Below are 15,819 nucleotides of genomic sequence, written 5' to 3'. Positions count from 1 at the left end.
TTTTGTGCGCGAGCCAAGCCCCGCAAGGCTGATCTCGGGAGCTAGAAGCAGCTCTGAGTCCTTCCAGCGCCACCCGACTCTAGATCTAGGCCGCATCCATTGATTCCAGGTGGGCTGATCGGTTGAAGTCGGCTTGCCAAGATATGGGGTAACAGAGCTGTTGGCAGATCCCATTTGGGCGGAGATTGGATACCTGGTGGCTGTTGTAGCCCATTCAGCTGTCCGCTAGAATAATTGTTTATGGCACTTCCGCAAACGGAAAGGGGGGTAGATGACTTTAGCTCAAATCGCCAAGAACCCCTTCAAAGAAGCTGATGAGCTGCCTCCCCGCAATCCACAGCAAAAGGCCCGAAGCTAGAGCTGAAACAAGCTTAAAGACGCAAGTCTGCCAAGCAAAGCCCACTCGGCTGCGGCGATAGGCTAGGGAATTACCGGGTCTAGAGTCGCTCAGCCCTACGGCATTGAGTCTTGGCTGTGGGGAGCTCGACGAGGCTGGTCCGGTTCGATCGGCCACGAACAAAGAAACATGGCTCAGTGACTGTAGTACTTGCTGGCCGCAGGTCTCCCCGCCTCAGCCCAGAACGATTGCAATGGTAGCAAAGTGAGTAAGGTGATTGCATGCATGTCCTGAGCAGCAAAGGGTGGCTGCCTCCCGGATCGACTGTGGTTTTGTTTTGGAGATAAATGAGCAGACTAACCGTCAAAGTGGAGTTGCTCTTCATCTTGCCAGAGTTCTGGTTTTGTACCCTCAAGTCTACCAAAACAAATTGTAATTATCTTGCCCGCGCCCAGCGGCTCTGCGGCCATGCAACTATTTCTACTTGCACTTGTCCCGGCAATGGCGCTAGGAGCGTATTACGAGGCGGACTACAGACACTCAGAGGTCTATGGCGAGGCCCACTCGACAAATTCGCCAGACTACGCTTCGTCAACCCCCACCTCACGGTGGTACAGCACCTCGTCCGAGACTTCTTACTACAAGTCTTCCTCAACCTATACCCCGTCGACGTCAACATATACACCTTCGACGTCCACCTATACTTCGTCGACGTACACACCATCCACAGAGATCTACTATCCCCCCACCCCCCCAGTCCCCCACCCGGGCCCCAACCCAACCTGCGGCGCCGTGAACCACATCACCGTGACCGTCACGCAAAGAGTCTACCCAACCGGGTACCCGCCCCTACCTCCAGGCAGCTACTGCCCGGACGGCCCCCTACCGCTGTGCAAGGCGCCGCCACCAACAACCTGCCCCGACGGCACCGCACCGCCCTGCAAGGCGCCGCCAGCAACCTGCCCGGCGGGGTGCGCCGTGCACAGCAACCACTGCGACGCAACCACAGCGCCGACGTGCATCTTCCCGGACCCGCGCGTACCGAACCCGCGCGCCGCGTGCGCTTGCCGGCCCGGGTACAAGGCGTCGGCGCCCGTCGCCGACACGGACACGGCCCGCCAGTGGCGTCTCGACATTCCGGGCCAGGAGCACCGCGTGTGGGTTGCGGAAGGTGTGGCTTGTGATCAGTTGTGTGTGGTCTCGACGGGCGTGGATAGCTGTCGCGAGGTGACGGCGTTGCCGGCTGCTTGTGCTGGGTATTGATGTTGGGATGGAGGGGTGAAAGTGTCTTCTCGCTCGTTTTTATTTTTGGGTTGAACTTAAGCGTTAGTGTTTGTTTATTTGCTTGTTTGTTTGTTTGTTTGTTTTTGTCTAACTAAGGGAGTGATTGGGTTTACGAGTTAATTTCTTGGCTGCAACTTTGGAAGGCTTGGAAATAATGTTAATAACGGTCAATGTCGGTTCATATGGGAGTTTCTTATCTGTTTCTCGGCCTCAACCATAACGTGGGATCTTCCCTAATTCAGTCAAGCACCGTGTGCCCGTTGACTGACTCGGGGAGTGGGCACATATGGATCTCAACACCCAATTCTCCTTCCATCAGCCAACTAGCGCTACGGCGGGTGTCCACACCTGCAGATCTTCCGTAGTATAGTGGTCAGTATATGAGCTTGTCATTCGATTTCGCTCGGGACCCGGGTTCAATTCCCGGCGGGAGAGTTTCTTTTTGACATTTTCATCGGCAGCGCTGCAAACTCGATGGTCCTGTTTTTTTAAGTTGTCGTTTTCAAATATTCTTTTTGCCGCCCGTTGTTATTGTGCTCGCAAGTCTTGTAGTGACTTTAAATGATTGAGTTGGGACGAAACATGGCTGTGATGAGATGGAAATGGAACCCGACTATTGGTATCAGACCCTGTTTTCTCCAGATGCCAAGATGGCAAGGCACACTAATCGGGAGTGGACAACAAGTTCCCTACCTTAAATTGGTTTTCGTATTCTGGCAAAGCATTAAGCACACTCCAACCCGAGACGGCTCGCTACCGTTGAGCTCGGCTGGACACTGGCGACTGGATAGGAGGGCCGGGAGAATCTGCTATCGATTCGATGTTTATCAGGATCTGTTCGCCAGCGCTGCCGCCATTTCCCTGGAAAAAACGTCACGCATATCTGTCTCGGGAGGATGGATTCACCCCCGACACTTAATTGGACTAGCGGTTTCAAATCGTCGAGGAACTGTTTGCACTGCCACTCTTGAGTCTAAACTCGACCAGCCAGAAATAATATGTGCAGCAGCTTAGGCCCAGCCGCCCAGGCATTTACAGCCACCAGCTGCTTTGTAGCAGCGTGGGTTTTCAACACCGTGTTGGTGGCGGTTTTGGCTTGGACTGAAACCAGAAAAGGAATATCTACTATCACGCTGATCGAGAAAAATGCGTGAACGTGCGAACAGAAGTCTCCGCAGTCCCAAATCAAATTTTCCCGAGCCCGACGCTCCAGACAACCACGCCGTTGTTTATCGAATTTGCAGTCTCTGTCGCCCTTTTCCGCGATAAGATGGATGCGAAGCACTTGTGTCTGGCTCAGTGCGTCGTCGTCGTCGTCACGTACCATTCCCCATATGGCTACCACGACCATCTAATAAACGATCGATAACTTAATCAAGACGCAGCTGCCTCGTTTGTGCGAACCTCCTCAGCAGTAGATCCCGTGCCTCGCAAGGCACTCCACACCCTAGGCAGCCGTTTGCCGAGGCGAGAAAAATATGCGACAAAGAGTTGCCGTGTGCTGTATTGGGAAGGAGCTAAGCCCTAAATTCCAAGCCACGTTACACAGACCCGCCCCCGTTAGGCGTTTGGCACCCAACACTTACAACTTGGGCACTCGGCGTTCCTTCTGACGATCCAGTGCTCCTTCCCTCAGCGAGTACTTGGTCTGTGCATACACGTATCAAGTATTAATTCCCTCTGCCGAATTAGAGCTTGGCCAGTTCGTCCCAACTCGAGCTTCATGAGTTGGAAAGCGTTCCTGCCATGCTGGCTAGCACTACGACCAAAGCTGGGCGGCGATCTCGAGCAAACTACTGGATGCGCGCATTCGATGAATGATTATGTACCTATCCGCTTTCAGCCCCCATTTTGCAAAAATAAAGTATTTCACATATCTGGGTTTGGGTCCTTGACGCACAAAGAAAAAGAAATTGGGTTGGGGGTGGCTTTGCGGGAAGCCGCCTTCTTTGGACTGCCAAGCTGCCAGGATGGCGGACCGAGGAGCCCAATTGGCCATGTCCACGCCGAGCCGTGGTATCACATCATTCCGCATCCAAGACCGCGCGGCCGTCCTCTTCCAGCTAGAGCATGTCTGGGGAAACAGGGGAAGCCGGTGTTGGGCCAATTGACGAGCGGCCAAACGGCAATGTTCTGGCGCTTCGACGATGTGATCATTGGGCCGCTCACGCCCCTTTCAAGCCGCGTCACTCGCTGCATGGAACACGGCCTCGACATATTTACTTCATGGTACGCAGAGATAGCGCGTTGGCATTTGGATAACCGATGCCGATGGACTACGGGATACAAGGTTGATTGATGGATACATAGAGGTCGAGAAGCACCTCTTTGACTTTCTCGATCCAGGAGTTCCAGCACAGTCACGCTCTCCTGCACCCCCATCTCGACTCTCGGCTGTAGCAGAATCACTATCACCACCGCCGTCGACATGGCGTGGTCCTCACTACGGCAGCTTGCGAGGCAGGTCAAGGCGCTGGTGTGGAAGAACCTGGTGCTGCTGGTCACGCGGCACTGGCTATCGACGCTGTTGCTGGCCGCCGTCGCCCCAATCGCCATTCTTGCCGTCACCCTCAACATCAAGAACTTCGAGCCGGCCAAGAAGGGCTTTGGCGTCGGCTCGCCCGCGCCCGTGATCGCTCTCCGCGACGCCATTCCCGCTTCGCAGCGGCTGGTCATCGTCAGGGCCGACAACCCGGACTTCGGCTCCGACATTGACGATGTCATCAAGACCATCACGCAGCCGCTTGCGCCCAGCCAGTGGTTCCAGGTCAGCAGCCGCCAGGAGGCCACTGACAGCTGCTTCACCAACTTCCGCGGCACGTCGGGCTGCTATGCCGTCATCACCTTCAACGACTCGCCCTTGTCCACCGTCCCGTTTCTGAACCACACCTGGTCCTACACGGTCCGCTTCGACCCCATTCACGGCCAGGTGTACAGCGCCGATGTCTTCTCCCAAGACAATACCTACCAGAGATACTGGCTGCCCACGCAGCTGGCCGTCGAGAATGCCATGACCAACTCCACCGAGGCCCCACTCACCTACATGTATACCACGCAAACGCAGGAGGATGTGGACGCTGACCAGAGAAAACAATACGCCAAGAACGTGATCCGCATCTTCGTCATCGTCTTCTTCCTCCATGTGGTGCCGTCCATCTACCATGTTGTCAACGTCATCACCACGGAGCGCGAGATTGGCCTCTCCCAGCTGGTTGATGCCATGGGCAGCGGTCCTGCCGCTCGCGTCGCCAGCCACATCATCGCTTTCAGCATCGTGTACTTGCCAACGTGGCTTATCTCTGGTGTTCGTATGTTTGCTCCTATTATCCCTCCGTCACTAATTAGCCCGCACGCAATAATTATCTATCAACACATCATCTAACTATTAACCGACAGTGTACTGGGACCTCCTCTTCCCCGACACAAATGCGGCCATACTCATCTTCTGGCAGCTGTTTAGCAGCCTGGCCTTTCTCAACGCGTCCGTCTTCGCGGCAGCCTTCTTCAAGACGCGTAGAATCTCGAGCATATTCGTCGTCATCTGCTTCGGTCTCCTCGCCGCAGGCGCCATGGACACGCTTAGCCAGAGGATCCAGACGAGCAGCGTCTTGCCTCTGTCGCTCTTCTTTCCGGCCATGAACTACATCTATCTTGTCTCTCATGCAAGTTTCCCCGCCCGCCATGCCGCGTCTAACCCTGTCTAACAATGTCCCGCGATAGATGGTAAGGTTTGCCGTGATCAACCAGCCCGTCAACATGTGTCAAACCTCGGGGCTCGAATCGTTTGACCTCGAGCAGTCGTACTACGTCCCCGTGAAGACGTTCTGGGGGTTTCTAATCCTACAGATCTTCTTCTACCCGGTGCTGGCCATCCTCGCCGAGCACTTTGTCCACGGCATCAACCACAAGGGGCGCGCCATGACGGCGACAGGAGACACGGAATTCTCGGGGGGCGGCGACGCCGACTCTGGCGTGGCCATCAGGACCACCGGGCTGGCCAAGGTGTATACCCTGACGTGGCACAAGAACTGGGCCGGCTTCGGCAGGGACAAGAACACGGGGCTGCGGGCGCTGAACGGCGTCGACCTCGTCGCCCACAAACGCCAGATCCTGTGCCTGCTCGGCGTCAACGGCGCCGGCAAGTCCACCACGCTCGATCTGCTGTCAGGATTCAAGCAGCCCACGGCCGGGACTATGGACATTGCTGCCAGTCCCTCGCAGCTTGGTTGGTGATCTTCCAACTTCGAGACCCCCAAGTCCAACAAGCCCACTAACATGAGTCGTGATCTAGGCATATGTCCGCAGCAAAATGTCTTGTTTGGCCGGCTTACGGTTCTCGAGCACGTCAAGTTCTGGTCTCAGCTGAAGGGCGGGAGGGAAGACGCCAATGCCATGCACGAGCTGATTGCAGCATGCAACTTGTCCCACAAGACACACAGCCAGGCGGGCACGCTGAGCGGTGGGCAGAAGCGCAAGCTGCAGTTAGCGTGCATGTTTGTCGGGGGCACCACGGTGTGTCTGATGGACGAGGTGACGTCTGGACTGGTGAGCTGCTGACCGGCCGTCTACCCTTTTTCTCTGCCTCCATACTGACCACCGTCTGATCAGGACCCGATATCCCGGCGCGCCATTTGGAACATTATCCTGGCGGAGCGCTCCAAGCGGTCTATGGTCTTCACGACGCACTTCCTCGACGAGGGCGAGGTGCTGGCAGACCACATCGTCATCCTCTCGAAGGGCCAGATCAAGTGCCAGGGTCCGGGCATCGAGCTTAAAAACACTTACGGTGGTGGCTATCGCGTCTACGTCCCCCTCGAGTCGGCACACGGGGGCGTCAAGGGTATCGACGCCCCGTGGACGCTTCACCAGGACCAGATGGTCTACCAGACGCCCGATTCGCGCTCGGCGGCCCAGATCGTGTCGCAGCTCGAGGCGGCCGGTCACTCAAACGTGCAAGTCGCCGGGCCCACGGTTGAAAACGTGTTTCTGCACGTGGCCCAGGCCGACGTGGAGGCACAGGAGCTGGCGCTAGCGCTAGGGCACCAAGACGATGAAAAGGGAGTGGACATCAACAACAGCAACACCATCAAGGGCGCGGCGCCCATGCTGCTCCCCGGGCAGCAGCTCAGCTCGGGGAGGCCGACGTCCTTCTTCCAGCAGGTGCGGATCCTGATGATGAAGCGGATGCGGGTGCTGCCGCGGTACTGGGCGTCTGCGTTCCTGGCCCTGTTGTTGCCGATCGCGCTAATGCCCGGCATCAATACACTGATCAAGAAGAGTTTCATCCGGCCCTACTGCGTCAACCACAACAACCAGTGGAGCATTTACGAGCCCGCCAACGTCAGCCTCTACAGCTTCTACTACTACAGCCCCGACTTCGAGTATGTGGGCAAGCACATGCCCTTCGGCCCACCCTCTGCGGTGTCCGCGCTGCGCGACGTGCTCAGCAAGTTCCCCGTTGGCTATGAGTACAACATGTCGTACTTCGACGCAGACTTCGACGTCTACGACACGCTCGACGAGTTCCAGGCCAAGATCCACAAAGAGCACCCCTTCGGCCAGGCGCAGCTGTTTATCGGTACCGACGGCAAGCCCACGACCATCGCCCAGAACTCGCAGACGAGCATCGAGGGCGCCATGATCTCGCTCAACCTGTACACGTCCATCCGCAGCGGCGTCGAGATTGCGGCCCACATCGACTATACCTACCAGCCGGTGCGTTTGTGTGCTCACATATGTCATATCCACCCTGCGAGGTCGTTTGCTGACTTTGTTTTTGTAACCGCAGCCCGTCTCTGACGGCGGAAGTTCCACTTACATCCTGGTGAGAAGCTCTCCCCACCCTTCTTCCTCACCCACCATGCAACACTGACATCACGCTGCTACGGCCAGTATGCCTCTCTGATCATGGCCCTCTACCCGGCCTTCTTCGCGCTGTACCCGGCGTTTGAGCGCGTGCAGAATGTGCGGGCGCTGCAATTCTCCAACGGCGTGCGGCCGCTGCCCATGTGGACGGCCTACTTCTTGTTCGACCTCGCCTTCGTGACTGCCGTGTCAATCGCCTTCACCATAACCGTCAGCCAGCAGTTTCCTCTGTGGTGGGGCTACGCATATATGTTCCCGGTGTGCCTGTTGCACGGAATCACGGCCATCGTACTGGCCTACATCGTCAGCCTGCGCGCCTCGTCGCAGCTGTCGGGCTTCCTGTGGGCCATTTGCTTCGCGCTGCTGAGCTGGTTTGCCATGGTGTTGGCTTATGTCGTAAGTTGCATGTCTCTTCCTGTGGTCTTCTCGTCTAGGCTTGTCCCCAACTGACTGCCAAAATAACAGCTACCCAACACGATATCCGACGCGATCAACGTGCAGCGCAACGCCGACATCGTGGCCTACACGCTCGGACTCTTGTTCCCGATCGGCAACGTGATCCGCGGCATGGCGGTGGGCTTCAACATGTACCAGCTCGCGTGCCGCGACGACGGCGCCGCGGCGACGCCCGGCAGCTGGTGGGGCTACGGCTTCCCGATCACTTACCTGATCGTGCAGGCCGTGCTGTTCGGCGCCCTGCTCGTGTGGCTCGACAGCGACCTGTCCTTCTCGCTGCTGCTGCCGCGGCGCGGCCCGAGCAGAGGCGGTGCTGGCGGCGCCGCAGCTGTCGCTGCCGCTGGGAGATACGGCCCGCTGTCAGACGACGATATCGAGCTTGCCCCCGGCGGCAAGGCCGGCGCCTTCACAAAATCGTCGCCGGTCACGGCCTCGGCGCTCGGAGCCGGCGTCGAGAAGGAGACGCAGCGCGTCGAGGCCCAGGAGCAGCAGCTGCCCGCACCAGGCGGTGAGCGAGACCTCGTGCGCATGGTCCACGTGTCCAAGACGTTCGGGGGCGGCGGCGTGCCGGCCGTAGACGACCTGTCGCTGGGGCTCGGGCGGGGCGAGATCCTGGCACTACTGGGACCCAACGGCGCGGGCAAGACGACGGTTGTTGACATGATGCGCGGCGAGCTGCGGCCGACGCGTGGTGACATGTTCGTGCGCGACATGTCGGTGTCGCGGCACCCGCGCGCCGCGCAGCAGGCCACAGGCGTGTGCCCGCAGTTCGATGCCCTCGACCTCCTCACGGCGCGGCAGCACCTGGCCTTTTATGCGCGCATCAAGGGCGTGCCGGCCGCGGAGCTCGACGCCAACGTCAACACGGCGCTCGCGCGCGTCGGGCTGGCTGAGCACGCCGACAAGCAGGCGGCGGCGCTGTCGGGCGGCAACCGCCGCAAGCTCAGCCTGGCCATCGCGCTGATGGGCAACCCGGCTGTGCTGGTGCTCGACGAGCCCAGCAGCTCCATGGACGCGGCGGCCAAGCGCGCCATGTGGAGCATCATCCGGTCCGAGATGGCGACGGCGAGCGGCGAGGACTCAGCGGGGGGCGGCCGGGCGCTCCTGCTGACGACACACTCGATGGAGGAGGCCGACGCGCTGGCCACGCGCGCCGCCATCCTCAGCCAGGGCCGGCTGCTGGCGATCGGCACGACGGGCGTGCTGCGCCACGCGTACAGCAGCGTGTACCACGTGCAGCTGCTGCTGGCGTCGGCGCCGCACTCGCCCGAGCACGAGATGCACGCCGTCGAGGACTGGGTGCGCGCCGAGTTCGCCCACACCACCTTCGAGGGCCCCAGCCTCGGCGGCCAGGTCAAGTTCATGGTGCCCGCGTCGTCGCTAGGCCCCGCGCCGGCACCTGCTCGTGACAGCACGGACGACGTACGCCAGCAAGATTTCTCGTCGGTGCCGCTGCTCAAGGGCGAGCACGACGCCGATGCTGCTGCTGCCGGGAGTGGGAGTGTCAGCCATCTCATTTCGGTGCTCGAGGCCCACAGGGACCAGCTCGGCCTGCACGACTACTCGATCGGCGCGCCAACGCTCGAGAGGGTGTTTTTAAGCGTTGTTAAGGACAGCTATGTCGAGGAGGAGGGGAAGCAGAGGCGAAAGGGGCTGACTGGGCTTTTGGATTTCCTTGGCTGGAGACGTTCGCAGAAAGAATAAAATGGAGATGAAAAGTGGGGGATGGATTAATCATTAATGGATGGGGGATCGGATGGAGAGAAAGAGAGGCTTGCTTGATGTTACTCAGCCGAGGGTGAAGAAAGGGACTGGAAGCTGTTACGTATATGATTGCCTGCCGAGATACCTTTGATGGTTGATTTCTTTCGTCTTTACAGATACCCCGGGCCCATATACATCTTCTTGACCAGGTCTTGTTAACTGTGGCTAATTACGTCGTCCATTTCGAGCTCAACTGTCTTGAGTTCCATCGCAGTTCTTCAGAATTAACTCACTCAAACCAAAGTTGACCAGTCGGGGATTTTCACACTAGTTTCAATTGAAGTTGCAATACGACGTCTTCGTCGATGAGGAGAATGGCGGATCGCTGTTTTTATCCTGTTGTCTTCCTCCCACCCCGTCGACAAACCAGGTATCTGGTCCGCGCCCCACGGGACGGTGCGGGAGCCTGGGGCTACATGCATGTAAGAGGGTGGTAAGCACTCTGTTAGCGCTGGGGTAGAACTGCAGGGCGATATTTGCACAAATCATTCAAAGTGCGCCCCGCATGTTGAACATCTTTGCCTTGACCCTTGTTTACCCCCTCGCCAACGACCTTGTCGTCGACTTTCAAAGGCACGCCGCATTGCATTGTGTCGTCTTGCAAGATCAAACTGCCGAGTTCTTCTCAAACAAGCGAGTGAGTGACGAGGTATTCTAAGCAACCTTGGTAGGAGGCAAATCCACTTTTATGATAACTACTCCGCTCAAGCCGGTATGACTCTTTCGGTAGGGATGTTTAATTGTTTGACTTTTGCTGTACCGCGGAAAATGTTTAACTGTGTTCATTTTAGTGCATACACCTTATGGTGATGGGTAGAAGCAAAATCTCCACTCAAGGTGTTAAGCATCAGCACCACGGCACCAAGAGGTTGGCTCGGGAATTCAGAGCCTAGTTCGACGTGGAGTTTTCCTTGTTCGTCATCTCTGTCAAGAAGCGGCTTCCACATTGGCGGAAGGTTATCGAGATGGCAACCTAATTACCTTGCCTTACCTATCGCCTTGGACACACTAGTCTAGGTGTAATTGGAACAAACTTCTGCAGCGGCGACAGAGTCATCCGGCCTAATCACGAACTTTGGCGTTGCTAGACATGGCTGATCAAACTCTTTCCTTGGGGCCAACAACTCACACCTTAGCCTGTTTTGAGGCGATTCTGGCCAGTGCACGCAGTGTTTCTTGTCTTTTCACCGCATCAACAAATTGACGGTGTTTCGAGGTGGGTTGTACATGTACGTGCATGGCTGTGCAAAATGCGTCTAACACCGTGTACATGGTACAGTACCCAGTAAGCGAGACATGTTTCTAACGCAGCACGGACTCCTCAATTGGAATCTTCTTTTCATTGGCTAGGCAGCTGTGAGCGGCCCTGAGCTGCCCAGGCTGTGTGACTCAGGACTGCCCCGGCACTGTCTCGAGAGAAAGTGTAAAATTTTGTGCGCGTGCAGGCATTTTGGGCAGCAAAGGCGCAGCTGCAAGGCAATCGCTCTAGGTAGTCCAGGCAGCAGCACCAATCACCCCTCACCAGCCCTCGTCGCCGACAGCCCCACCTTCCTTGGCAAGCCGCTATCCGCGTATTGGGGGTGCCTTCTACCTGCGAACAAGAGCGGCCGCCAACGGCCTCCACGGCCTGTTGAGGTTAAAAGTCGATCGTGGGAAGGCCTGAGGCTCCGCACGCTGTGGTGTGCTTGGTATAAATCGACAGCATTTTGGAGCGCTCTCTCTTCCTAATCCGCCACCCATTGCAACTTGCAACAACCAACCCAACCTTACCAAATCAAGTCCCACCGCCAACCCTAACGTCATGGCATCTAATCAAATCACAATGCCTGACACGCAGGTCGTGCCGGTGGAGGCCGCCGTGGCCTCTGGCTCGGGCCAGCAGGGGCAGGGGCAGCAGGTCAAGAAGCTGTTTCGGCATGTGTGTGACTACAGCAGTTGCCCTACCCGCTGGGCCGAGTTCGAGGTTGTCGACGACGAGCAGAAGGCGCTCGAGGCCCGGCTAGCCACGGTCCCCATCGTCCATCGCCACCGCTTGTCCAGCTCGGGCGGCTGGATCACCACCGACTTCACCATCAATTCGCCTCCCATGCGCGCCCTGCTCGCCAAGGCCCTCGCCAAGTACCAGGACCTCGACCTTGACAGCGCGCATTGGACCTTCACGCCCCCGTACCAGCCCATTGTCCACCGCTGGGAGCAGCTCAAGGCCCTGCTCAAGGAGGCCACCGAGTCGCCCGACGACGCCGCCGACGCCGATGCCGATGCCGACGCCAAGGCTGCCGCCGAGCAGCTCGACGCATTCCTGACCCCCGTGCTCGACGACTCCATCGGCGTGCTCGCCAACATCCGCGAGACGCAGCGCGTGTCGCACGACAACATCTGGCACGTCTTCTCGCCCGGCGAGCTGGTCGTGACCAAGTTCTACGGCGTCGACACCATCTGCCGCGTCGTCCGCTTCACCGAGAAGGCCTTCTTCGCCGTCGTCACGGTCGAGTACGTCGACTGGAACGGCGAGACGGCCGGGCTCGCCACCCGCGCCGTCCGCGTCCCCAACTACGTCGGCACGCAGCTGGTCCGCAGCCTGCCCGTCTACCCCCTGTCCTTTGCCGACAGCCCCGACGACCTCAAGGCCCGCCTGCTGCTGCGCGGCCGCCGCTTCGAGCAGCTGCGTGGCTACCACTATCTCGTCGCCAAGCCCGGCGTCAAGGTCCTCATGACCTCGGAGGAGCGTGCTGTAAGTCTCTTTGTCTGGATCAGGTTGTTAGTGCTGGCTGACATAAATCACAACCCGCAGGCCTCGGGCAGAGTCGCCATTGACGCGTACGCCTACTACCACAGCCAAAGCCTTGTCAAACCAAAGCTGCGATCGCTGTCCCACGACGAACCGCTGGAGCCAGAGACCAATGCCGACAAAGACGGCAACGAAGATGGCGACAACGGCGACGCTGCAAACCAGGACACCTCGGAGACGTCGTCTATGGTCGACGTGCAGAACGAGATGGTGGCCATCAGCCAGCCGTCGACCAACATTGAGCGCAACGAAGACCTGACGCCGCTATCGGACGCGGACTGCCTGCTTGCGACGCCGTGGGTCATTGGCCTGGACATGAAGACCAAGGACTGGGGTAAGGACGCTAACCCCGAAGAGCTGATGATAGTGGGCTAACCGTTTGGCGGCTTCAAGCGCACTTCCTGATCGACGACCTCGACGAGATCGTCTGGAACGACGCCGCCTATGACAAGCTGGTCCTCCCCGAGGGCGAGAAGGAGCTGGCCTGGGACTTTGTCGAGAGCAAGGCGGCCGAGAAGGAGGTGACGGACGATTTTGTCGCTGATAAAGGTAAGACGCCGGCAGACTGACTGGTTCTAACCTCGGGCTCGCTGGCTAACCGTACACTACAGGGCGCGGCATCATCATCCTCATGTTTGGGCCGCCGGGCGTGGGCAAGACGTTCACGGCCGAGGCCGGTAAGTCGCGGCACCCACCCCAAACAAACCCTACTGACATGATGTGTGTGCAGTTGCCGAGAGGGCCCACGTGCCGCTATACTCGCTGAGCGCAGGCGTGCTGGGCGTGCAGCCGTCCGAGGTCGAGACGACGCTCAACTACACACTGGACCTATGCCGCATGTGGAAAGCAATGCTCCTGCTAGACGAGGCCGACGTGTTCCTGGGGGCGCGGACCAACGAGGGCCTGACGCGGAACGAGCTGGTGTCGAGTGAGTTTTCCCTCCGTCACCCACTAATTACCGTATCACTAATACGAGCCCGGACAGTCTTCCTCACCAAGCTCGAGTACTACCAGGGGATCCTGTTCCTGACGACGAACCGGTTCGCGTCCATCGACTACGCGTTCCAGTCGCGCGTCGACCTGTTCCTGCCGTACCACGCGCTGACGCCGGCCGCGCGCCGCCAGGTGTGGGGCAACTTCTTCGACCACCACGGCCGCCACCGCTTCAGCATCACTGAGGCAGAGCTTGACCGCCTCGCCGGGCTGTCGCTCAACGGCCGCGAGATCAAGAACCTCATCAAGTCCGCCCAGCTGCTGACCGCCCGCTCCGGCGGCAAGGTCACCGCCGACCGCCTGTACTCGCTCGCCGAGAAGCGCGTCGCTGCGCTGCGCATGCTCGCGCAGCAGGCTGATGACGAGTAGGGCTGGATATCAGATACCTAAGCATTTAGATGATGAAGGGCAGTCAGCCATGAGTCACGTGACTAAGGTACCTAGATAGTCTCTCTGTTGGATTCGCCAGTTACCGGTACTGAAAGCAACAGGGCGTAACTGCACGCCGAAAACTGGTGGTCAAAGTCATGATTGTTGTGTGTTTGTCTATCTAGAAGAAAGAGGTGGCCGTAGGCCACTTATAAGTCAGGTGGGGGACTTTTGGAACACCCCTGCCTATGGAACAGCCCCTGAATCGGACCCCGCACAACACCACAAACTTCAATTGCCAACAACTTTGTCAATTAATTAGCTACAATGATGAAGTCTTCAGTATCGGATTCTCCTGATTCTTCTCTTTCAGAATAACTAAGGTCCTCTCTGCCAGCCTCTCTCTGTGAGGCACGAACCTCCTCAATTCCAGCGAACTGCGTATTAGGGTCGACTTGGACCTTCCTTCTCTTTCCGCCTCTTGTGCGTTCTAGGCTTTTTTCTGCAGCCTCCAATTGATGCGCCGTATTGGCTAGTTGGAAAACCACGTAATCGAAGGCTTTTGCGGCCTTGCGTATGAAAAGTCGGTCGTTGGCAGTCCGTTTCTGGCCGGCTAGAAAAACCTGCCCCTGAATACGGAAATCCTTTGGCTTTTTAGGGGTAAACCATATAGGCCGGCCCTCCGAATTCTTATTTAGAATGGGGTTATGGACCTCTTGAAGGTCTATAGAAACCGTAGAGGTCAGTTGACCAACGTCGCCGTTAGAATTCTTAATAACTGTCACGACCAGGGCAAGGCATTGAGGTGAACTCAGTCCATTGGGTGCTATCGACGAAGATCCTAAACTGAGGAGGGAAAGAAGGAAAAGTCCGACAACACGTCGCGTGCTCGCGAATAAGTTTTCATCTATCAGTGGGGTAGGTGGGGCCTCGAGGAGGCTTCTGATAGGCCCGGGGGTTCTGGGCGGCTCTGGCTGCTTGAGGGCCAGTTTGGTGGACGGGTCCTCACAGAAAGCATTAGGCACGCAAAAGGTGGGGGGATGTAGGAGAGGCTTAGGTTGAGAGAGATAGAAATAGTGAATATATCATTGGTCGGGTTAAGATTGCTGTTGAAGGGAAGACTACCTAGGTTATAGGAGAGGAAGGGGGAGTAGGGCCTATAGGGACTAGAGGAGGACGAGGAGGGGGAGTAATGATGGTTATCTTCGTCTTCGTTTGCATCTTCGTTTACATCTTCGTTTAGTCGTAGTTATCAGGAAGGTTGGCGGAGGGTTTATAATTGTCTAGATCGTCTTAGTTGCGGGAATCGTCATCTGAAGCATCGCCTGGGTTTCTTAAGTCCTCATGGTCTGAACTCTGGCCGTTCGATTTAGTCCCTTTTCATCTAACTCGTCGAAGCCATGGTTAGGTCTTGATTTTCGATTCCTCTTCATTAGAATTGCCTTCGGCATATCAGTAGGCCTTGTTATATAACGAGAGGTAAGATGTGTCAGTCAAGAAGAAGTAGTCGGTCCAGAACCGTGTCGACTTGACCAGAGCGAGAAAGGAGTGTGGAAAGGACAAGCAATATAATTAAGCAACTGTAACCCCTTAAACCCACCGAATCCAGTGTGCAGCGCTTCCGACAGGTTATAGCGAAACCCTGCTTTTACGGTTAGTTAGGAAATACGATGGGAATCAATAGCTAGGGGGTGTTCCCGAGTCTGGATTTCGGGATTTAATTTAATGTTCGTAGCGGCTGACTGCAGGTATATACTCTTATCTAGGAAGGCAACTCGGCATCGAGGTAAACCTGAACGTCTTCAAATCGTCTATGGCAAGCCCCAAATGCATCGTAAATACTGCTCAAAATGTCAACGGTAAATACACCAAGCCAATTCCCTATAGATTTAAACTGCTATGTCTGCAGCCCAAATCATTTTCCTCCTATGGACAAGCGAAAAAATGCGATCTATTTTCGCGC

The 15,819-nt window shown here is 57.2% G+C and overlaps 3 protein-coding genes and 1 non-coding gene across 4 annotated transcripts; all 4 read left to right on the top strand.

Annotated features, from left to right (window-relative positions):
* Positions 1 to 838: 838 nt before the first annotated feature.
* On the top strand, positions 839 to 1,600 carry B0T26DRAFT_751565 (uncharacterized protein; the record flags this gene model as incomplete). The annotated part of the gene is made up of 1 exon (XM_060445390.1): positions 839 to 1,600. The coding sequence occupies one exon, from the start codon at positions 839 to 841 to the stop codon at positions 1,598 to 1,600; it is 762 nt and encodes a 253-aa protein (XP_060296314.1).
* Positions 1,601 to 1,976: 376 nt separating this feature from the next.
* On the top strand, positions 1,977 to 2,056 carry B0T26DRAFT_t148. Its single transcript has one exon. It is a non-coding gene; the product is annotated as a tRNA-Asp (tRNA).
* A 1,993-nt stretch (positions 2,057 to 4,049) lies between these two features.
* Positions 4,050 to 9,646, top strand: B0T26DRAFT_775989 (uncharacterized protein; the record flags this gene model as incomplete). The annotated part of the gene is made up of 9 exons (XM_060446609.1): positions 4,050 to 4,929; positions 5,018 to 5,319; positions 5,369 to 5,846; positions 5,913 to 6,166; positions 6,230 to 7,297; positions 7,430 to 7,882; positions 7,952 to 8,365; positions 8,456 to 9,318; positions 9,439 to 9,646. 9 exons carry the CDS (start codon positions 4,050 to 4,052, stop codon positions 9,644 to 9,646), a joined length of 4,920 nt encoding a protein of 1,639 aa, XP_060296313.1.
* A 1,882-nt stretch (positions 9,647 to 11,528) lies between these two features.
* Positions 11,529 to 13,856, top strand: B0T26DRAFT_675813 (P-loop containing nucleoside triphosphate hydrolase protein; the record flags this gene model as incomplete). The annotated part of the gene is made up of 6 exons (XM_060439884.1): positions 11,529 to 12,437; positions 12,498 to 12,828; positions 12,888 to 13,043; positions 13,106 to 13,171; positions 13,225 to 13,422; positions 13,480 to 13,856. The coding sequence occupies 6 exons, from the start codon at positions 11,529 to 11,531 to the stop codon at positions 13,854 to 13,856; spliced, it is 2,037 nt and encodes a 678-aa protein (XP_060296312.1).
* Positions 13,857 to 15,819: the final 1,963 nt, after the last annotated feature.

Source organism: Lasiosphaeria miniovina (genome assembly GCF_030549165.1).
Source record: "Lasiosphaeria miniovina strain SMH2392-1A chromosome Unknown B0T26scaffold_4, whole genome shotgun sequence".
NCBI lineage: Eukaryota > Fungi > Ascomycota > Sordariomycetes > Sordariales > Lasiosphaeriaceae > Lasiosphaeria > Lasiosphaeria miniovina.
Note: the sequence above shows the minus strand (reverse complement) of the source record. Positions and strands in the feature narration are given on the sequence as shown.